The sequence below is a fragment of the Vicia villosa genome, linkage group LG5 (genome assembly GCF_029867415.1).
Source record: "Vicia villosa cultivar HV-30 ecotype Madison, WI linkage group LG5, Vvil1.0, whole genome shotgun sequence".
Taxonomy (NCBI): Eukaryota; Viridiplantae; Streptophyta; class Magnoliopsida; order Fabales; family Fabaceae; genus Vicia; species Vicia villosa.
This window is the reverse complement of record NC_081184.1, coordinates 148453620-148477882: the sequence shown is the minus strand read 5'-3', so window position 1 is coordinate 148477882 and position 24263 is coordinate 148453620. Positions and strand designations below refer to the sequence as shown.

Sequence of the window (24263 nt, the reverse complement as noted above, 5' to 3'; positions counted from 1 at the left end):
TGATTTGCGTTTAGATTTTATAAAACACTAGTAACAAACCCGTGCGTACGCACGGGTTCTAGTATGGTACGCGCATTTGTTTATATATTATATTTATTTTAAATAAAATATAAAAAAATTTAGATCAATAATAAATATTTTTCGTATATAAAAATATTTAATCAATAATAATTTTTTTCCTGTATCCAAATATTATTTTTGTTTAAGTAACGTTTACAAAAATATCTGGATCAATAGTAAATTTTTGTATACAAAAATATTTAAATCAGTAATAAAGTTTTTTCCGTATATCAGTTTTGAATAAAAAATATTAGGATCATAAATATTATTTTTTCTATATAAAAATATTTAGATCTATAATAGATTTTAGAATAACATATATTTAAATTTTTCCCGTATAAAAATATTAGTTTTATATTGTCATTATATATAAAAATATTTGATTCAATAATAAACTTGTCTCGCTTATAAAAATAGCATCATTTATAAAAACATTTGGATTAAAAATACTTTTTTATCTATATAAAAAAAATGGATCAAGAAAATATTTGTTATAGTATTTATAATTATATGTCATATGTTATTTTAAAAAATATATATATAAATATTCTTTATTAAAGAATATGGACTAAAATATTTATAAATATACTATAATTAAATATAATTAAAATCAATTATACAACATATTAGAGAGAGAAAAATCAGTCATGTTATCTAATTATGCATATAAATACACATTCAATAAAATAAATATAAATAATGTTAACATAATAGAGAGAGAAATAAAAAACATATTAAAATCAAAATAAATGTTAACATAAATAAACGCTACAAAAATAATACCAATGTTGAAAAAAAATTGTTTTTATGATACTATTTAGATAATGTTAAAACATAAAAAATAATTTTAATTCTATTTATATCACTTTAATTACAAAATATTGTTGTTACACTTTTATTTAGCAAGAAAATTTAAAAATTAATATGAAAGTGTATTTAATTTAAATTAAATGGTATATTAAACATGTATTTAATTTGTAATAATACCACATTTAATTTAATTTAAATAAAAATATAATTAAAATTATATTTGTGAAAAATTATATATTCATTTAAAATCAAGAGTTTTTGATACCCTATTTGTTTAAATTTTATTTTTGTGAGAGTGAGTATATTATTATTTCAATGTTAATTATCACAACTAATTAATAAATTATATTTTATTTTGTTTCTTTTAGCATTGTGAACAATAAAATAAATGGAAAAGAAATTAATCAAATGAAGATCAGTAATGACAAAAAGACTGAAATTGTCCAACTTGTTAATCCTTGTAATTGCAATGAAAAACTTGTTAATCACTTGCAAACAGATTCGGTTTTGGCTGATAATAATTGCCCGGTTTTGGCTGATAATAATTGCCCATACTTAGATTGTAGCATAATGGATTAAATAATGACTTATTCATGAAAAAAATTCTTGAAGCTTCTGTAAAAGCTAAACCACCAATATTATAGTGATAATTCATCAGATCATTCATTAGAAGTGTTTCTGAATAATATTCATGTGAAGATAGTTCTTTGAGGTTGAGACAGTGTCGATATTAACATTGATGATTTTTCATTCTCTTTCTTTAGAACTGATTCAGTAATATTGAAGAGTGGTTTATGTGTAGCTGGGTCGGTCCCTTGCTTCCTTAGCCTCTTCTTCAAACATGAATCCCAAAAGTTTTTTATCTCATTATCTGTTCTCCCTGGTAAATGTGCTGCAATTTGAGCCCACCTAATAACACATTGAAAATTAACCTATAATCATTTTTGAAACATAAACATGTTTGAACATTTATGTTACCTATTTCCAAGTATTTCATGAAGACTAATAATAAGATTCTCCTCTTGTTGTGAAAACGCTCCTCTCTTCAAATCTGGTCTCAAGTAGTTTATCCATCTCAATCAACAACTTTTTCCACATCTTTGCAACCCTACAAGTTATTGATATATCTATATACGTTATTACATATATAACTTAATGTGTAAGTATATGTATGTATTTGTATTAGTTAATATTATACCAGCAAGTTTGGACACTGAACTCCAACAACCAACACCAAAGATGGTTATGTAGTATAGCAGGCTTGGTGATAAGAAATGTTAGCTACACAAATGTCTTCGTATTCTGCCGGTGACGTGCACACTTTCATCAATGACTGAAAATACAACGGAGTTAACATGAATATCCATTAGCCTAACTTTAAAATAATATAAGAAAATTATAGTTACAGTTGAAGAACTATACCGTAATAGCCTCACATCATGTCCAGCCATACGTTGTGCATCGATAAACGCCTCCACTCAATTAGAAGGAATAACTTTGTCTGCAAAACTCTATCAGTTTGATTGAAAACTGGAGCTTAAAAAGAATATTAGAATTAGTTTTCAAAATACAAATGTTGCTTGTGATTCCTTGTCGGCGAGCTGATTTGGCAACACATAAATTAGTAATGTAACCATCATATCTACTTGGTGATGTCCTGTTTGTGCTGCAAGAAAAAGGTTTCTTAACTCTTTCCTACATAAATGATGACTGTGTTGTGAAAAACATAAACAACATTAGTCTAGACAGAACTGAGACGGGAAAAGTATATAATGTGTAGTACCCCGGGAAAAGTCTCTCCTTGCAGGAAATACCGGATATTCAAATCAAGTGTTCCTACAACACTTTTTATTATCGAGCGCTTTACATTCTTCTGCTCCTTCCTCACCTGATAAACTTGACTTCAAACACCGTAAGTCGAAAATATACTCAAGAACAATCAACTATCAACAGTAAAGAAACTAACAGGTAATGTTAAAGTAATATATTTTTCAACTACATCAGAATCTATGAGATTGTTTTACCGCGATAATGCAATCACCTTTTTACCGCACAACTATCGTACCTGCTCGGCGAATTTCCTTTTGTAGACACCAACATATCTGGAGGGAAACAAACGTAATGCCAGTTATTACCAGAAAAATTTACATCTATTGTGAGTCAAGCCAAATGAATTACACCCACAATTGGCAGGGTCATTCATACTTCTTCCTACATCCTTGACCATTCCCCATTTAACCATGTCCCGGCTTCATATCCTTCATAACCTTGCACATGTTAACCTGCACAATCATAATGCAAAACTAACCTACCATAAATGAGTTATTACCATCTAAATAAGTGATTAATGAAAAAGTATTTGAGACATTTAACCCAAATATTGCATAAAGGATTTTACTTGTGCAATTTCTACTGAAGATCCCTCTTTAATTTTGAATTGTCTGTATATTATAAGTCAATAGAACACATCTGATGTGAAACCAGATTTGCCTATATAAACACTAATCAAAATGTGAGTAAAGAATCCAAGAAACACGTTAAAACTAAAATTATGTTACAAAAAGCAAAGGCAAACCAAGTTATAACAGGTTCGAGGCACAAAGCATATAGGTTGCGCTACCAGAAGGAAACATAATAAAAAGAAAATCGCCGACAACAACACTGAAACGACAATAGAACAACAGAGAGGAAGCACCTGTGACTGCAAAAAGAAACCAGAAACCAGAGACCTAATAAAAGGATTCAAATACATCATGTGTAAGCTATTATACATGCATTTCAACAATAAAACACCCTGACACGCGAGCTTCAATCAGACATTGATTCTGACCTCAACGAATTGAGTCCAACCTAACAGATATTCTGACATCCACATAACCCAAACAAAGGATATTCTAACATCCACATAACCAATCACACTTATAACAACAACTATCAAACATTCAAAACTATGTATAAAACCAAAAGAGCATAGTTTCCCTCCCTCAAACTAAATCACATATAAAATTAAAGTAGATAACATACCTAGGCAATAACAAAAATATCGAAAACTAGAAGTGTTCTTAAAAGCTTCAATCAATTCTTCTCGTTCAAAAACTGGAAACATATGAGACATACTTGCTGCAAAATAAGAGCAAAAAAACTTAGATTCACATAATCAAGTTTTTTGAATCGCTATAGCCGTCGCAACACCTGAACCGACCAAAATCACAAAAGGTCTTTAAAACCTTGACAACTACACCTCAATAGCATTGCATCATAAAACATTCCAAGAAATCAAATAAAAAATAACTTTTCTACTCACCCCAACGTAGCTTCTAATTCCATAGTAAAGTCTACTTAGACTTTCTCCTTCACTTTTTTCTCTGTAAAAATTAAAGTTGTGATCAGTTTATGATAACTAAAAAATTTATGGTTAAGATAACAAAACATCTTCCTCTTCAATACAAAAATATACCAGATTAAAAATTTTATGGTTAAGATAACTCACAAGTTTCCCTTGAATAGAAAGAGATCGGTAAGAACCTGAACAATCCATGAGTTTTTTAGTAATAAATGCAAATCAATACAAAAATATACCAAAGTGAATCATAAGCTTGTTTAAAAGGATGTGGAACTTTGACATGGATGTCACAACCCTGTATGATAGACCAAAAAGCAAAGTTTCAAAGAGCAACCACATATGAAAAGAGCAAGGACATATGAACAAAGATGTTAGTTTATCAAACTTTCAAAGAGCAACCACATATGAAAAAGAGCAACCACATTTGAACAAAGATATTAGTTGAACAAAGTTTCAAAGTACAAATAAAGATGTTAGTTTGAAATCAGTGTTGCTATAACAATGTTTCCATGAAAACACAAGTTTGTTTATACAATAAATCAAAGTATAAATACATTGGTATCACCATTTTATGTTATGTTAACAGAGAAATAAATGATATACCACCAACAACAAAAAGAACAGTTTCGTATAAAATGCAGGAAAAAATTAAAAGGACGAAGAGAAGAAATAAATTTGACACCCAGTTTGACATGCGTAGATCTTCATCATTAAACCCAAAGTTTGACTAAGCCAAAAGTTTAGATGGACAAAAGCATTTTAACAAAAAAAATGCAGGAAGAAGAACAAAAACGATGAACAGAAGTAGTAAACAAAACACCTAAATAGACATGCTTACATCTTTATCAACGACAACCGACTCAAAATGTTCTTTGTTCTTGTTAACAATCGTCCATTTGTGATGGATACGAACAACTACTTTCCAAAGCTCCTTCATATCATTAACGTTCTTCACCGGCTCAAACGGTCTAGCCATTATTGTGTCTACAAAACCAGAAAAACGATTTGAGAAAGTAAGAGGAAGAGATAGTGAAAAGAAAATTGTTCTTCGGTTTAGGGTTTGTTCCGGACAGTAAAGAGAAGAGGAAAGAAAGAAAGAGAAGAGGAAAGAAAGATAAGAGGAAAGAAAGATTACAACCTGTAAACAGTGGTCATTGGGAAGACCATCACTGAACACCTGCTCTGCAGACACATTTTCTTCAGTTTTCGGTGCTGTACAAACACCTTTTCTTCACAGTTTTCGGTTCAAATGCAACTCATAAGTGTAACAATAATATTAAATAATGGATGCAGTTCATGATATGGGAAAAAGAAACCAATTATGTAACTAATACCAACTAATTGCCTGACAAATGATTACTTTGGACCTAAATTACCCCCATAAGTGATACTTGTCACATAATTAAGGCAGGGTTATTGTGTCTTAACCATCACATTTTCCTTTCTTATATTATAGATTGCGATAATTTTTATCGTTTTAAATTTAGATTTGCATTTAGATTTTATAAAGCATAGATTTGAATCACAATCACTTACATTTGAGTCTTTGTTTTTGTGGCGCGCCATCAAACATAGAATAGTTATATATTCATCTAAAGTTGTATTGGAAGAGTAGGAATATTCATCATCTTCCCAAGTGATGTATGATCTACGGTCTTTAGCATTCTTGCTCTTCATCTTATAAAGCATTTGCTTAATTTTGTGCTTCACTAAACTTGGACAATCAGTCTTGTAGTTTCTAGGTTTACCATATTCATAGCATGTTACTTGTCTTTCTTCCTTCTTCTTGTATTCCCATTTCTTTGGTGGGTTAGATTTTCTAAATTTAATCAAGATTTTATTAAAATGCTTCAGACCATTTTTTTTATATTTGTTGTAATGTCCAACAAACAAACCCATATCTTCACCCTTTAAAGGGTATTCACGGCTAATATCTTCATCATTTTCTACTTTGGCCTTGGAAGAGAAGGCATTCAAGTAGATGCTTTTGTTCTCTTATTTAACCTTATATTTCTTTTTTGCATTTACTTTACTTACTTTGATTCTTTTCAACTAGTGTTCATGTTCGGTGAGCTTTCCAAATAGGTAGATATTTCAAGTGTTTTAAGACCATTGGATTCCTTGATGGCAGTTACTTTTGGCTGTCACTTCCCGCACATAGAACTTAAGAATTTGTAAGCACAATCTCGATTAGACATAATCTTACCCAAATTCTCTAACTTGTTGATTATATGGAAGAATCTCATATGCATGGATTTCCAAGGTTCCGATTGGAAGACTTCCCACTCTTATATTTAAAGTTTTTAAAAAAGTTCCTTAAAATTTCTTATTGATTAATGAAAGATAATAAGTAAATACCTACAAATATAGAAGTAGTATAAAAAAAACCAATAAATTACCAATAAAAAACTAACTAGTACTAACAAACTACAACTAGCATTTTTTTACTCACTTTAATAATTTCATTAAAAAAAACCACATTCCATTACCCTTTAACTCTTTTCAAATATATTTTTCCATTAAAATAATATACATAAATAATTGTTTCATCTATTAATCACTCCATTGTTGAGCTACAATTTTCTTCTTCTCTCTATTTTCTTGTCTCAAAACACAATAATAGCAACAAAAATATGAAGTGGATAATTTGTAAAAATTCATTGAAAGCACTAATACCAGTGGTGCTAATGGTGTTCTGTCAGATTGGATATGCTGCTGTGAATATAATGTACAAGCTGGCCATAAATGATGGGATGAGCATGAGGGTAGCCGCCGCCTACCGCCTCTGTTTTGCGGCGGCTTTCACTATTCCGCTTGCTATTATCTTTGATAGGTCCATTTACTCTTTATTAGTACTTTTTATTTCTAATATTCATGATTCTTTATATGATAATGTGCTATCTCATGTCTAAACTATAAAACATTTTTAAAAATATCTTAAATTTTTATAATATTAATGAAATATTATTAATTTTTTTTTTATCATTTTATTATTATTTTTTAAAAACAAACCTCCAAGCTTTTTATTCATATTAATTTTATTTGGACAAGAGAGAGTTTATTAATATTTTGTAAGATGCAAATTTTCAAAAGAAAATTGTAAGGAAAAGTTATTCAATTATATTGATTTTCTTTCACATTTTCGAATGAGCGTAAAATATTAATTCAGAATTCAATAATTAATAATTATATTTTTTTATAATATAATAATTGTAATTTGTAAATAAATATTTGATATTTATAAATTAACAAGTTTATAAAAATAGTTATTTTCTACTCTTTTTATTCTTCTTATGTTTTCTCATAAAACTAATAAAAAACATTTTTATTCTTTCCATTAATTTTTTCTTATATACATTCTTCTCTTTTCTTATAAAACCAAACACTAATGTTTCAAAACAAAAATTAAACAAAAGTAAATTGACAAATAGAATTAAAAGAATACACTTAAAGTTGTTTAAATGAAATTAGTATATAATTTGACTGCGACTTAATTTTTCACAAAAATTATTTATTATATAATAATATAATAAAAAACATATAAAGTATTTTTTTTAAAATAAATGATGGTTAAAACACAAATAAAAAACAAAACTAGAGCCAGTATTCCCAAAAGTGATCAATTTAAAATAATCATGTGTTTTGATTTTATAGTTAAGTTTTTTAATAAAAAACTGTCCCGTGTTAGAATTTTGTATATAATAAATTAATATCAGCTACAAAGCTGTCAAAATAAAATAAAAAATCATCTATCTATTAAAATATATATAAAAAGACAGGCTATCACGCATTGGCTGAAACATAATAACATTATTAATTACTTCGTCATTAGCCATGCAAAAAACAAAATTACTTCCTCATTAGTTTCTATGGTTTTTTATTTTTTATTTTTATAAATAACATTTCTTCATTAAAAGCCTCACTTTCTTGAAACTATCCAGCTGTCCAAAAAATAAAGATCGGCTATATATCTATTCAATTAAAAACAAACAAAAAGAAGGGAGGCTATCACCCCTTGGCTAAAATATAATAATATTATTAACTACTTGCTCATTAGTTTTTAATAAGAACTTCTTATGAGTTTTTTTTAAGTGCATTTCTTCCTAAATGCATTTTTTTTAATGTTTGATTTATAATTAACAATAATTTATATTAATATATTATAAAAAATTCAAAAAATTGTTGCAATTAGAGATTGAATTCTAAACCAACTACTTGCATTCTTTCAAAACAATCATATATTTGATATTTTATGAGAAAAGTACACTCCCATCTTTTTGATAAATATTTAAACTCCCTTTTTATGTAAATATACTCATTCGTTACTTTTTATGTAAAATATATTCGAGAAATATGTTTTTCTTCATAAAAATATGAGAATAATATTCATAAATTGACAAAATTATTTTACACCTGCATTCAATTAAATCATGATATATAGACATTTGAAGTTATATTTTAAAAACAAATCTATAAAAGTTGCATTATGATGTGATTTTATTAGATGCATGTATAAAATAATTTTACATCCACTATTAATCTCTTAAAATATAGTTGAACTACATATATCTTCTCTCTTATATTTAAATATATATTTATTTTTAGTTAAATATTTTGGTCTGTTTTAATATCAAATTAACAAAATTTATATTCTAATTTTAACTCCTCTCAAAATAGAAGTGCAATTATTGATATTATTACTATTATTTAAAAATAATATTTCAATAATAATATTAAAAAATGAATAATACTAACTTGTATCTTTGGGGCACATGTTAAAAAATATTTAAATAATAAATTTCTATTAAAAAAACAACAAAACCATTAAATATAAATTTATAGTAAATTCAACACACAATTTCAAAAAAAATATTTACTATAAGTTAGCATTACCTTTTATAAATATATTTCAACCCTAAAATGTATGAATAGAGAGACAAATTAAAATTAAACTCGTGCATTTAAATAACTAAGCTAAAATGGTTCTGACTTTTTTCTTTCTTTTGTGAAGGAAGGAGAGACCAAAGATTACTTGGAAGGTTCTTTATATGGCATTTCTTTGTGGATTGTTTGGGTACGCTACCTCAATTGTTCACCTTTTTCTCCATATAGTATATATACTAGTATGCTTGATATTATATAATTAAATTGTAGATACTAGCTAATATGGTAATCTAATGTTGTAGGGGAAGTTTACTTCTAAACCTTTATGGCCTGGGATTGACTTTGACTTCAGCAACGTTTATGTTGTCCATGCTCAACCTTGTTCCAGGAGTAACCTTCATCATGGCTATATCCTTCGGGTAATCACTCACACTTAGAATAATTTAGAATTTAGTTTACTTTGCACAAATAATATTGCAATGAAAATTTATCCACACGTCTTATCATATTATTACATTTTAATGGAAAATATTTTAGAAGTAGAGCATAAAAAGTATTGGAATTACTCAAAACCGCACTAATTAAGAGAGATAGAGTTACAAGATGAAATGAGAGAAAAATGAAAGAGATAATCTAATTTCAAAATTAAATGGAGTCAAAAGGCGTCTATTTTAAAAAAAAAAAAATTATATTATTGTTCTCTTGTCTTAGACTCCTATTTATTAAAAGACTCAATATTTAGAGAGATTATTCTTTGAATAAAATATTTAAAAGACTAAAAATGAAATTTGAAATATTTAGAGAGACTAAAAAATTCATTAATCCTAAATTAAATCACACAAATCCAAATACGCTACCTAATTCGGAACTCCAACCCTCCATATATTATTACTCTATACATATTTAAACCTATTTACTTAAGGTGAACACTCTGGTACTCTTACATTTAGTTGGACACTAATACCCTCGTCCAATCAAATCTTATTGATCAATAACGCATCACTTTTATAATTATTTTATTTTAAAATAAATTTAAAATTTAAACCAATTTATATTCAAGGTATCGGTACCCAATTACTTATCATGGGTACCTAAGAATTTACCTTTACTTAATTAAAAAAAAATTATATAACTTGAGGTTGAATATGGAAGACATCTTGGAAAAAAAAATATTTACAGCATTTGTACACCATTATTAAACTCATGATAATTTGAAAAACTACATACTCTCAATTTATTATAATCTAATATAAAACTAAACCGATTGGTTTTCTGTTTTGTTATTATATATATTTTTTATTTTTCATAGATTGGAAAAGCTAAATTGGAGATTAGCAGAGGGAAAGGCCAAGATAATAGGAACAATAATTAGCATTGGAGGGGCAATGCTAATGATATTTTACAAAGGAGTGGAAATTAATATTTGGAATTCCAATATAAACCTTATGCATGACCAAAATGGGATTGTGGAACCAATACCTGTCAACTTTAGTAGTAAACTCTTGGGTGTTCCATGTGGCATAGGAAGTTGTTGCTCTTTTTCTTTGTGGCTAATTATCCAGGTCAGCATAATTAGTTAAATGATTTTTTTATAATTTTGTCTTTTATATAGAATTGTTTTTATATGAATGTGATGTTTGAGTTGTTTTTCCTCTTATGGGTCCATAATAATTTACGCAGACTAAGTTGAATGAAGAATATCCAAGTCATCATTCTAGCACAGCTTTGATGTCTACTATGGGAGCAATACAATCAATTGTTCTTGCTCTATGTGTCGATAGAGAATGGAGCAAGTGGAAGCTTGGTTACGATATCAGACTTCTCACTATTGTTTATTCGGTATGTTTCTATAAATTTAAAAACAAACAGTTAATTATATATATATATATATATATATATATATATATATATATATATATATATATATATATATATATATATATATATATATATATATATATAGGAGGATTATATTTACTCCAGGAGTAAGTTATTATAACTTACTCCAAATCTAGACCATTGATTCTTTTCAATCTAGTGGTTAAAAATAATAAGTAATTAAATGTGGAGAGAGAAAACTATTACTTATTATTTTTAACCATTAGATTCAGAAGAATCAATGGTCTAGATTTGGAGTAAGTTATAATAACTTACTCCTGGAGTAAATATAACCCTCCTTTTATATATATATATATATATATATATATATATATATATATATATATATATATATATATATATAGACACACATATGCGTGACACCCCTATAATAGTACGAGTGATTAGAGATTTTAGAGTTTGTGGTGGTTAGAGCAAACTCACACAGGTGAGAAGCCTTGTTTTGGAAGAGTTTGTGGTGGCTTCAGCATTCGCAAGATCTGGCCCCGCCTTGCTTTTAGGAGGAGTCTCCTTTGACATATTTTTTGACGTGGCCCTTTTGAATTAAGTGCTCTATCTCCTTTTTAAGCTAGTAGCAATCTTCTGTATGGTGTCCCTTAACCTTGTGGAATTTACACCATCTGCTAGGCTCAAGTCCCATGACATCCGCCTTTGGAGCTGGAGGCGTAGGGATATCATTTAAGTGGATAAGCTCCTGCCATATCTTCTCGCAGTAAGTGTTTAGGGGCATGAAACTCTCCACGATCTTTCCTCCCGCTTATACAATGTTTTGTCCCTAATGGCTAAAGTATAGTTATTCTTTCACGAGTGTTGTGAGTCTTCGGCATTTGAAACACGCTCGTTCACATCTCGAGCCTTATTCTCGCCCTTAATTTCCTCTTCCTTTATATAACACTCTTCCCTTTTGACCACCTTCTCTAACGAAGACGCTGGCCTTTGGGAGAGGGACTCTAAAAATTGCTTCGGTTTGAGACCATTCTAAAATGCTCCCACAAATATTTCTTTGTTTGGGTGAGAGACTTTTATATTAGCTTTGTAGAAATGGGCGGGGTATTCCGTTAATGATTTTGATGGGCCTTACCGATTATTAAATAGAATGGTGGTCGATATATTTCTATATCGACTAGCTGCAAACTGGTGCATGGGTTTTTTCGCATGATCTTGGTATCTGGCGATGGAAGATCGTGGTAAGGCCCATGTACCATTGTATGGTTGCACCTCTGAAAGTTTCAAATAAAAGCTTGCATTTTAGAGTATCATGTGCTCTGATGATGTTCATTTATGTGTTAATGGAGTCAACGTGCTCATAAGGGTTGCTACGTCCATCAAACTTCTTCAACGAATGAGGTTTGAAACCTTCAGGAATAGGTGCTTCTCATATCTTGTCTGAGAGTGGTTAGGGATCTAACACCCCCATCTCCTATTAGGGGTAACATATTGGTGTTTTTGAATGTCAAGGACATTGTCCTCTAAAGTTTAGTTTTGATGACGCAACTCGTACATGGCGTCACGCATCTCCGCTATGGCGTTAGGATCGCTGCTACCTCCAGTATCCTCCTATGTGGGAGACTGTGCTCTCCTAGAAACCATGACTGGGGGCGTTAGGGATAGGAATGGATACTTTGATAAGTGCCAAAGTAGCTTACCAATGAGGCTTCTATATTGTGTTGAGTCACTAAATGGTGTGGAATTGTCACATGTTAGGTTGTGACTATGGCCCATAGGTGTTGCCTCCAACATGGCTGCAATGAAGCTTGATTCTTGTAAGAGGTCAAAATTGTACTTGTGTTGGCACATGGAGATTCCATGATGAAATCTGGAAACCGTAAAACTTAAGAAATATTTGCGATTGCCAAGGTCATTTATGCTAAAAGCTGGATCCATAACTTATTGTATATGATTGTTTTCGATCATGTTGTTACCTGGAAGAACTAAGTCATCAACATAAACAAGAATGGCAATAAAATAAATGTTAGCTTTATTATTGAATAAGGAGTAGTCAGGTTTTGACTAAGTAAATCCTAATTCAATAAGAGTTTGATTTAATTTATGATTTCTTTGCCTACTTGCTTGTTTAAGACTATAAATAGATCTACTAAGTTTGCAAACAAGGATTTTGTTAGAGGCTTTTTTCCATTTCTTTGATTGAGTCGTTTGGTAACATGGTATACCTTGTTTCTCTATATGGTGCCATTAGTTAGGAATTTAAGCTTGAAAATCTATTTACATCCAATAGTGGAGACTATGTCTTTAAATAGCCTAAAGGGAAAATAGTTTGATGAGGATAATTGTCTAATAAATTCCATTTAACTCTAACTAATGTATAACTAATTTTATTATTCTCTAACATAATAAATAAGTAGATAAAAAAAAAGTAAAAAATCCTAATAAATACAAAATACTTATAGTTTAATAGGTCCTCAAATGTAAAAGGTGAGTCGAGGAAGGCACAAAATTTATTGGATTAAGGACACGGAACGACAAAGATAACACAAAGAATACAAAAAAAAACAATAAAAAATATACTCAAGTCTCGAACAAAAATAAACTAAAAAATTGAACTAAAATGAATAAGTCCCAAGCAAAAACCACCTCAAGAGAGGTAAGGTTAGATATCAACCGAAAGAAATCACCATCGACAAAAAAGAATCCTCTAGGTAAATAACTAAGAACACTCCAATGTAAGATCAAAGATTCTCAACATGCTATAGGCTCATAAAAATACTATATTTCTAAAGTTAGGCACAAAAAGCACAATAATTTCCTACAGACTTAAAAATATATCATTTCCAAGCTAGGAAAATGCTCTTGTCTTCCACATATTTCACGCTATTAGAGGAACCTAAAAAAATAATTTCATTATGGGGTTTACATAATGACCACACTATTAAACACTATATTATATAGAGACTATCCCTCATCCTAGATATAGGGAAATCATTCAATATACAATTGAGTAAAATCATCAGCCCTTCTAGGCTAACTTACCGATGTTTCAATCAGTTCAAATGGATAGATATTAGACTAACTAGAGAGTCTCCTTGTTTTAACCTCTTTTGGATTCTAATTTCTTCGGTTGCACAACCATTCATAAAAACTGCAAGTACCAGAAAACACACATGCATGCATCTAGGATTTCAACTTAACATTAAAACCAAAATTGATGAGGTTATAATCCAGAAAGCTCGAAATGATTGTATCATATGCCTTTTCAAAATCCACCTTAAAAATGAAACAAGGTATTTTTAGTTTTCTTTTCTAGGTTCACCAACTCATTCACGACCACCACCCCATCCACTAACAATCTACCTTTAAAAAGATCTTCAGATTCGGGGAAATGAGTTTGTCCATAATCTAAGAAAGCCTAGTTACTAACACTTTGGCTACAAAATTATAAAGAGACCCCATCAAATAAATAGGTCGAGAGCAACCCAACTATGAGGGGAATATACTTTATGGATTAATGTGACAAATAGGAAGAAAAATTACAGAGTAGAGATGAAAATAATGAAACTACGCAAACATAGTTAACAAGTCATCCCTAAGAAAATGTCAAAACCTTCTAAAAATAAAAGTAAAAGTAGTATTATCCTCTTTATACCTGATATATCTCTAGAGCTCTTAGTTCTATCACAATAGGAAATCTTTCGATCTATATCTAAAAGCAAAAAAGGATAGTAAAAGTAGTATTAGCATCTCCTTACTTAAGCCATATAGCTATATACCTTTGAAAGAATTAAGAATATTTAATTCTTAGCAAGGACCAAAGATCTATAAAGACCCTTTTCATTACCACCACATCCTCTATCAAAAGAGCACGAAGGTTAACTCTAAAGTCCAAAGAACTCACTGCCTCCCTCAAGGAGTAGATTTGGGAATCAAGATTTCCAAACGTATTTTTCTTTTCTTTTTTTCTACCTTACAGGAAACAGATTGCATAAAGTTATTACGATATGAAATCACATTGTTAATGATATTATAATCTTCTGGTTGAGATTAAATATTCTAGATTCGAAAATTACTAATTTAAAAAATAAAATAAAAAAGCCAAAATTTGCTTGAGACTATGGCACTTTTATCTCGACCAGAAGGTAAAAACTCCAAACCACAAGATTGTATGCTTTAATGGTGCAAAAACTTCAGGTTATCACTACATCATGATAACAAATAAGAAGTTAAATATAATACTATGTAGCAGACTAGGTTGGAATGAGTTAGGTATTTCCAAGTCATACCTGATCAAAAAAATTAAGTTTTAAGTTTGACTTATAGTCTGCCATAGACTTATTTTTAGGTTCGGGTCTAACCTTTTTGAAAGTCTGGAGCACCTATTGGTATACTTAAAGCCTATGTATTTTGAAAGTATTTAAATAAGTAATCTTCTGTTTAAATAGACTAACAAGTTAAAATATCTATACTACAAAATTCTTGTTTAAATTGATTTATCTGAGTTAATCTAAAGGCATAATTTTGTAACTATTTGTTTGAAAGAACTTATAAAAAAACTTGTGTCATTGTTCATAAGTAGTTTTTAACTTATATAAATAAGTTCTCCAAGATAGTAAAGTTTTATGTTGGTATTTAACTTGAATTTGACTCTAGTTTCTAACAAATTTTCTATAGAATTTGACTATATAAAATATCATATTTCAACTCTAATTTATAATTATATTAAATATGAAAAAAAATTATGAGGTTGATAAATAGATAATTTAATTTAAATTATAAAATGTAATATATAAAAAAACAGAAAAAAAATAAGGATATTTGCTTAAGTAGGTCGGCTTAATAGACTTAAAAGGTTTTTTATAGCCTATGACATAGTCTTTTTCAACTAAATAGGATTATAAAAAAGTCTGAGTCTTTTTTATTTTAAAAAAGAAAAATCTAACTTGTCTTAGACCTAATGTATGTTAGGTCATAGCTCTAAGCCAGACATTTTAACTTATTTTCAATCTAAAACAATATAACTTTAAAACACCAATGAGCGGATCATGGAAAGGAGAATGGATAGAAGTAAGAGGCCTAAGGAGAAACATTTGTTACAACTATAATTGTTTAGAGCTTGAGGTGTAAAGAAATGTAGTGTCTTAATTATTTATCAAAATACCTCACATTTTTTACTTAAAGGAAATGTATAATATGATCAAGAAATACATTGTTACAAGGAGGCAGTTGTTAATAATAAAGATAACAAATTAAAGAAAGAAGTCAAGGGTTGGGATTTCAATAATGAGAATAAAATAACTTATAAAAATAAGGGTTACAGAGAGAATATATAATACAACATAAATAGAATAAACTATCTTTAGTCCAATTATTACAAAAAAACTCATTATATAGTATCACACAGTGGTGATTTACAAAATAAAAAGGATAAGATTTTGATTTGCAAGGTTTAAGAATATTGAATGCATGAGGGTATTAATTATAAAATTAGATGAGATTTTTATAGGAGCTTTGAAGATTAATACGAACATTCCAAGGTTACGACATCATAGTACAAAAGAAAATAAATGGTAACAAAACAATCTGAAAAAGCATATGAGAAAGTATGCAGTAGGTGGCTTCACAATATTCCACGACTAACAATCAAAGAATATTTGCATAAGCATTAAAATTAAGTTATGTTAGTTGCCTTGGAACTCAAGAAATTAATGAAATGGAGCAAATTTGAAAGAGATGGGAAATTTAGAACGATTGTATTATGATTGGTGTCTTATAATACAATAGGATACATGGACTTATAGATCCATTAACACTCCCTAATTGGATTTCTTGGTGATTAAGTAAACTAGTAAGCCTAGTTAATCTTAATTAATTTATCCTCCTAAATACCTACCTTAGGTAACTAATAATCACAAACACAGTTAATTAGTTATGTTATACAATAAATTTTTGATTAGTCCTAAGATTTTATTAAACAACACTATGGCGTAAAAATTATGCATTAAGACCTAGAGGATTCAAATGGATGAAAAAACCTTTATATACATTGATATTTACTTAATATGTATGTCATTTTCTACTCAAATGAAGTTATTATAAGCATGAGAATACTAATGCAGGGAGTTATAGCTTCTGGATTATTGATTGTTGTTATTGCTTGGTGCATAAAGATAAGAGGTCCTTTATTTGCATCGGTTTTCAATCCTCTTCAGCTTTTACTTGTGGCTATATCTGCTTATTTATTGTTGGATGAGAAGTTATATTTAGGAAGGTATATCATAAATCTTATTTGCTTCAAACACATTATTTTCCATTTTATCATTTTTAACCTTTCAATTTTCCATACGTGTCATTTGATTTATTTTTTTTTGCACACAGTGTATTTGGAGCCGTGTTGATCGTATGTGGCATATATGCAGTGATTTGGAGCACGAGCAAAGAAATGGAAAATAAGAAGAAGTTATTATCATTAGAAACCAACATTAAGTCAGAAAAAGTATAACTTGTTATGCCCAATTTATACAAGTGAAAGAAAAATTACATGAAGTGAAAGAGAAATTATATTCCACCATTATCATTTTACAGTCTAATAAATTAGAATGCATTCATTCATACATACAGTTAAGGGAAGAACTTAACTTGTGTTTTTTATGAATAGAAATGCAAAAATAGAAAATGCCTAAGTACTCAATCCAGGAAGTGAACACAATACAAAATATAGATCGGAGACCATCACTCAAACCTTCAACAATAAACAATGTTGAAGAACGTATAATAGGTTTATATTGAGGGACACGAAACCTAGTTGTCGATGACGCTGTATAAAGGCAATTTAATGTGTTTTAGAAATCTTATATATATTGTAAGTATTGTCTATTATTGATTAAGTGTGTCATTAATTCTTTTGTTACTTATACATTTCATATATTTATTGTGATATTTTTAAATTTTTTTCTATGATTTATATGTATTTTTTATATATTTTTACATTTAAAATTTGTTGTAAAATTTACTTCCAAAAGCAGTTTACATTTTTTTCATTTTTGTTATTATAACTTTATTTTTATATTCATGCATTTTATTTTGTGCATTTTACATATTTCAATCAATTTTTTCTTTTTTTCGTAAAAATTTTATGTTATTTTATATTTATAAACTTTTTACATTCTAATTTTTACTTTTCTTCATTAAAATCAATTGATGTTCATTATTTGAAATAACTATAAGTCAAGTTTGAACAAATTAATGTCCCATCTCCGAATTTATCTACATACACATTAAATAGGTTAAAACTTATTTTTATCTTGTTAAAGAATATCACATTAACAAAAATTTACATTGCATGAGATGAAAATGAAATGACCTCCTTCGATGAATCCAGAAAAGTGATAGAAGCCAACATATGTCTAATGATAAACCACAAAGAAAATGAGATAAATAATCTAACATTTGAATTTACTTATTATGAGATCTTCACCATCTTTAAAGAATTAAAGTATGAATCAAGTAGATTAAAAAATGTTTCTATTTCTACAAAAGACCATTTTCTCTCTTGAAAATAAAAACAAAAAACTTATCGAGGAAATAAGATTTCTTAAAGTAAAACAAGATTTTTTAACTAACAACTCTCATACTACTTCTTCAAATATATTAATGGATAAATATATTAATTCTTTAGAAAATAAAATTGAATTTTTGTATAACACACTTGGTAAATTTATCAAAGGGGGAGATAACTTGAATATGATCTTAGATAATCAAAGAGAAACTTGAAATTATGTTCTTCAAGGGACGGATATTAGACCAAATGTCTGGGATAACTTGTCCAACTTGTTAAACCAGTTTTAACACAATATAGTAACAACAATAATTCAAAGTACAATCAGTAAAAAACACAAGAGAATTGGTGACTTGGTTCAGTGTAACCACACCTACGTCTGGAGGGCTTCCAACCCAATAAAGGAAATTCACTATTCAATAGAATTAGTACAAAGTGTATTAAATGAATAAGCTCCTTATTCAATATCTCTCCTCTTAATTATACCCTAGTGTCTTTCTATTTAGGTCTCCCATAAATATGAGAACCCCTCTCACTTTCTCTCAATCATTAACCATAGTGATCAACATCAATAATCAAAATGATGAATGTTGAATTACAACTCAATTAAACAAACCAATAACTATGCCTTATGATATGAATGTAGGTGCTAGTGTGGTGTATAAGTAACACAACAAACAAGGACTCAAATAAAACCATAACACCAAGATCTTCAATTAAGCATGTGGTCTTCAAAGATGGAATGAGTCTCTTTAAATAGAAATCCAAAGCTAGGCTTTTCTCCAATGGGAATTTGAATTGCAATCACAAATAATGTGGAGATTTGGTTAAAATTTATTTTTCCAAAACAACTCTCCTGAATGATTTGATTTGATTTGATTTCAAATTTAAATCTCCATAATTTAAATTTGACCTTATTAAATTATCAAACAACTATAACTAATTAGGTTGCTAAAAGATAACAATAAATCTAATTGAAATACAATTAGAAATTTTTCTCCAAATAGCAACAACATTGGCCAGGTAACAAGGGCCAGATGTTGTACACATGTTGGAAAATCGTGTCCCACATGTGTTCCTTCTTCACCAAAACATTTGTATACTCCATGTTGATTTGAATAATACAACCAATAACATTGAATAACAATCTCCCCCTCTGACAAATTTGGGCAAAAAACAACTCTTCCAAAACTCATTAGATGTGCATGGATAAGTATTCAAAACTTAACACAAGTTAGCATCATAAGCATACCACACTCAGAACACAAGGAATAGACTATATTAGGAGCACCTTCAATGATTATACATTTTGCAATTGAGATTTTGTTGGCACACCATTCAACAAAAGTCTCCAACATAAAATATGGATTTTGCTTGAAATATTTGGTTTCCATTATTTCTCCAATCCTTATAAACACTCTTCATTCTACTTGGTGTACTTTCCAATCCCTCTACTACTTGAATATGTCCTCAAAGTTAGGTGACAAATAAACTTGTTCAAGAATTTGCAACAAGTCATCCAATTGGGTTGATTCTATTAAGTCCAAAATCTCATTCTTTAAAGCTGGGTTCAACTCTTACCTCCTCATATTCCATAGACCTCTTTCAACAACCCTTTGTTCTTGGCGCACTGAAATATAAAAAATTACATGATAAAGCTTTCTCAACAAGTCATTCGCACACCATTTTGATTTCCAAAAACTAAATGAGATACCATTTCTAACTCTGCATCTTATGGACTTAGAGAACCAGTTCTCAGTATCTAAAGTGTTAAACCCTAAATCTACCATAGCTCTCCATCATAAGGAGTCCTTTTTATCTTATTGGTGTCTTTGAAAAACTTAGAATCTTATATTTCACATCGCCATACCTGAAAGCTAGAAGCTCCATCCAAACTGAATTTGGCTCTAATAGGATTCTCCATGGCCATTGCTCAACAGTCCCACCTTGAAAGCTTTAACATGCTTGAACTCTAATACATCCTCTTTCTTAATTTTACAGATTTTCTTCCAGTTTATCCAACTCATTCATTTATGGCCACTAACACCACCCCACAGAAAATATCCCTGAATCTTAATGATTTCTTTCACTATGACCTTAGGAGCTTTATGAAAAGATAAATGATATATTATTATACTAGAGAAGGCTCGGTTGATCATCACTACCCTCCCTCCCGTAGAGATATTTCTACCTTTACAATATGACAATCTACATCTCAACTTGTTTACTAATGGATTCCAAGCCTCATTCCTTCTTGGATTGATCCAACCAGTTACTTTTAGAAAAGTGAAGGGCATACTTCCAATGGGATAGGTTAGAAAAGAAGAAGCAACTAATATAAAATCATCCTTCAATTTTAAACCAAAGAGCTTACTTTTGACAGGTTCACTCTACGGCCAGATGTCATCTCAAAGCCCCTTAAAATACCTTTAATGCTTCAAAGATGGTTCCATGCTCCATCACATAACATAATGATGTCATCTGTGAATTGTAGCATCTAAAAATGAATATTATCACTAAGATGACCAAGCAACTCTCTTTGACTTGATGCTTTGTGGACCAAGCCATCTAGGCCTTCTGCAACTAACAAGAAGAGAAAAGGGGATAGAGGATCCCCTGCCTCAAACCTCTCCTAACTTGGAATTCATCAGTGGGGTTTCCATTAATCAACACATACATAAAGCTATTGAAAACTAGGGCTTTCATCCAATGAAGCCACTTGGATCCAAAACTCACCCTCTTCATAACATTTCTCAAGTAATCTGAATTGACACTATCATAGACTTTTTAGGAAGTCCACCTTTACCTACAAGCAATCTTTTTGTGTCTAAGAACATAATCCACCACTTAATTTAATATCAAAATTCTATCCTGAATGTTTCTCTGAACCAAGAAAGAAGAGTGGCATTTAGATATTGAATTACTTTCTTTAATCTTAAAGCAAGAAGCTTAGTTAATATCATGTACATGCTGGAAATCAGACAAATTAGTCTATAATCCTCCAAGCTTTTTGGATTGTCTGATTTAGGAATCAGAGCCAAAAATGAAGTTGCACTGCTCTTAGAACTTAGCTTTGAAGTGATATTCATTAATAAAATTGACTAAGTTATCCTTCAAGATCGCCCAACACCCCTTGAAAAAGTTAAGAATAAAGCCATCAAGCCCAAGAATTTTGTCTCTTGCATTAGATCATATCACTTCCTTAACCTCCTTTATACCAAATGGTTCTTCAAGATAGCCCTTTTCCTCTAAAGATAACTCCTTGAAAGAAACTCCATCTAATAAAGATCTTATCTCATATAGTTCTTTGAACATTGATTCAAAATGTCCCTTGACAATCCTCTTTACTTCATCCCTCTTCTTTACCCAAAATATTGCAGAATGAACACCTACTAGTTTATTTCTTCTAAACCTCTGCTTCATACTCTTGTAAATGAACTTTGAGTTGGAGTCTCTCTCCCCACACACACATACATATATATATATATATATATATATATATATATATATATATATATAAAGGTTTATATTTTTATTATATATTAATTATAATAAATTTTCACATATGCAAACAATGTAACAAAATCTTGAGATACATGAATTTATGAGATAGATGAATTGAGTACTTCAACTATTCACGAAATTATTCCAACTAGAGTTAAACTTAGTAAGAGAGGTGTTGTTAGTGGCCCTCACAATATAATAGAGCTGTTAAAATGGGCTCGGCCCATCATACCGGCTCATAAACCCAACAATTTAACGCTTGCCAGGCCGTAAAATACTTAAAAAAAACACAAACCTGTCTATTTGGGACAGCCTATCGAGCCTATGTTTTTTATGGATTGGGTCGGACCGGCAATGCGGGCTTCAGGCTGGCCCATTAAAAAAAGATTTTGGTAAATTTTAGAGAAAAAAGATTGAGATAAGATATGATTTCATAAATGTGTTTTCAAGTGATAAAGAAAAGTTAAAGATGATGAAGATATATTTTTAAGATGATGTGATCAAGGAAATGATTGTGAGATGGAGAGAAAATTTGATAAGTATTGGTGATAATATTAAGTTACTTTGTACTTTTACATGGATAATTTTGTGGTATTCATATATATTTATGAATAAATATTTTAAACATCACTTATATACATTTATGATGACTATCTACTTATATTGTGTTCATTTATCTTTTACATCTTTTTTATAAAATTAAAACTATAATATTGAAATACGGGCCGGACTGACCCATCAGACCGCACGGACCTTTGAAAAATAGGTCAAACTCATTTTATGTGGCCCATTAAATAATCGGGCCGGATCAATTCTTTTAAACATATTAGTCCACCGAGGCGAAGTGGGCCGGACCGACCCATTTGACAGCTCTACAATATAGTGTGCCCCCTGTGTTTTAAACATGAAGAAACTAACGTTAAATATTTACTTCTCTATTGCATTGTTTCATCGCAAGTTTGGAGTGTTTCTCTGTCTTGGATGGGATTACCTGAGTTCCTCCACTTGATTCGAATTTAGATAGCTTTGTCTTGGCGGTTGTTATTTATTTTTTATTTTTTTTGTAACTTGATGTATTTAGTTAATTAGGAATGCTATCTTTTTCAAAGGGATCATTTGGTTGAGAAGATTATTGTTTATCTTGTTAAACCTTTACCGTGGGATTGGTTTGTGGCAAGTTGTAGAAGTACTTTAGATCTTTGTTTTCCAACCCAATTCTGAGTAGATCTCTCTTGTAATGGTTCTCTTTTTTTCCTTTTGTATTGGGCTCAGTACCCTAATGCTATTTTTTATTTTTTTTATTTATTAAAAATAATTCATGAAATTGAAAAACACACAGAGAAATACAGAGAAATAACTTTCAAAAGTTTTCATAAATTTTTATAAAAGCAAAGAATGAACTCTATCTAAAATAAAGTATAAGAAAAATAGTATTTGATAAGTTTATCTGTTTAATATTAATTTTAAATTTGATACATTAATTTTTCAAATATAATTTTTCTTATATTTTATTCTCGAAATAACAAAAATTTAACATTTATATAAAAACTCTATATTAGTGTTTTAATATTGACATATTATTTAAAACCAACTTTTATAATAAAGACTGCATCTATTTACATACTTATAAATATATGTTCTAATCAACATTTAATTTAATGTAAGGCTTTTGACAAATTATTTATTAGTGATATTTTGGATAACTAATAAGAAAAATAGTTTTTTTTTAAAATTATGTATTCCAGACACAAAATTACAGAGACTAATTTCTCGAGTCAGATATGATTATAATAAAACTCTCATTTAAAAAAAATTAATATTGCTACGTGTATAGAGCCGAGACCGAACTAAGAACCTCTGTGTAAGAGAAAAAGAGATCTCTTATCACCTCATTCAAATTCAAATGCTTTTGATTAGAAAAGTAATTATTTATTTATTATTGGTGGGAAAAATAGTTATTATTTATTTTTAAAAAATTTATATATCTACTAGTATTATATACAAATAATTTGAGTGAGAAAAATATATATAAGATAATTTTGAATAATATTTTTTGAAATAAAAATCCAAGCATTTACTCTCATTTACTTTACTTTATAGAGAGTAGAGACTATAGACAAGTTATTAATATTTTGTAAGATGTATTAATTTACTGTAGTCATGCAATGACAAAAATTGTAGTCATACAATAAATGAGTACTAAATGGAAGTATTTAATGTTTTTACAAATTTCGATAAAGGGGTATATAGAAAGGA

The 24263-nt window shown here is 29.3% G+C and overlaps 1 protein-coding gene and 2 long non-coding RNA genes across 7 annotated transcripts; 1 reads left to right on the top strand and 2 right to left on the bottom strand.

Annotated features, from left to right (window-relative positions):
- Positions 1–1292: 1292 nt before the first annotated feature.
- Positions 1293–2645, bottom strand: LOC131607737 (uncharacterized). The gene is made up of 4 exons (XR_009285396.1): positions 2293–2645; positions 2069–2203; positions 1849–1978; positions 1293–1779 (listed from the first exon to the last, which is right to left on the bottom strand). It is a non-coding gene; the product is annotated as an uncharacterized LOC131607737 (long non-coding RNA).
- Positions 2646–2659: 14 nt separating this feature from the next.
- Positions 2660–5648, bottom strand: LOC131607736 (uncharacterized). 5 transcript variants are annotated; one of them, XR_009285395.1, is made up of 5 exons: positions 5352–5648; positions 5052–5197; positions 4175–4508; positions 3895–3990; positions 2660–3152 (listed from the first exon to the last, which is right to left on the bottom strand). It is a non-coding gene; the product is annotated as an uncharacterized LOC131607736 (long non-coding RNA). The 5 variants fall into 5 exon arrangements; XR_009285393.1 differs by having other exon boundaries at positions 2660–3990; positions 4175–4235; positions 4361–4508; XR_009285392.1 differs by having other exon boundaries at positions 2660–3990; positions 5352–5468; positions 5548–5645.
- A 1121-nt stretch (positions 5649–6769) lies between these two features.
- Positions 6770–17892, top strand: LOC131603114 (WAT1-related protein At1g25270-like). The gene is made up of 7 exons (XM_058875375.1): positions 6770–7046; positions 9225–9287; positions 9400–9516; positions 10407–10659; positions 10778–10936; positions 17065–17216; positions 17324–17892. The coding sequence occupies exons 1-7, from the start codon at positions 6847–6849 to the stop codon at positions 17445–17447; spliced, it is 1068 nt and encodes a 355-aa protein (XP_058731358.1). The 5' UTR covers positions 6770–6846; the 3' UTR covers positions 17448–17892.
- The last annotated feature ends 6371 nt before the right edge of the window (positions 17893–24263 follow it).

Excerpts from the sequence above, each read along its gene's own strand:
- LOC131603114 (XM_058875375.1), top strand. The coding sequence starts at position 6,847 with ATGAAGTGGATAATTTGTAAAAATTCATTGAAAGCACTAATACCAGTG. Across the intron at positions 7,047-9,224 it reads CTTGCTATTATCTTTGATAG|GAAGGAGAGACCAAAGATTA; the intron begins GTCCATTTACTC and ends TCTTTTGTGAAG. Across the intron at positions 10,937-17,064 it reads TTCTCACTATTGTTTATTCG|GGAGTTATAGCTTCTGGATT; the intron begins GTATGTTTCTAT and ends ATACTAATGCAG.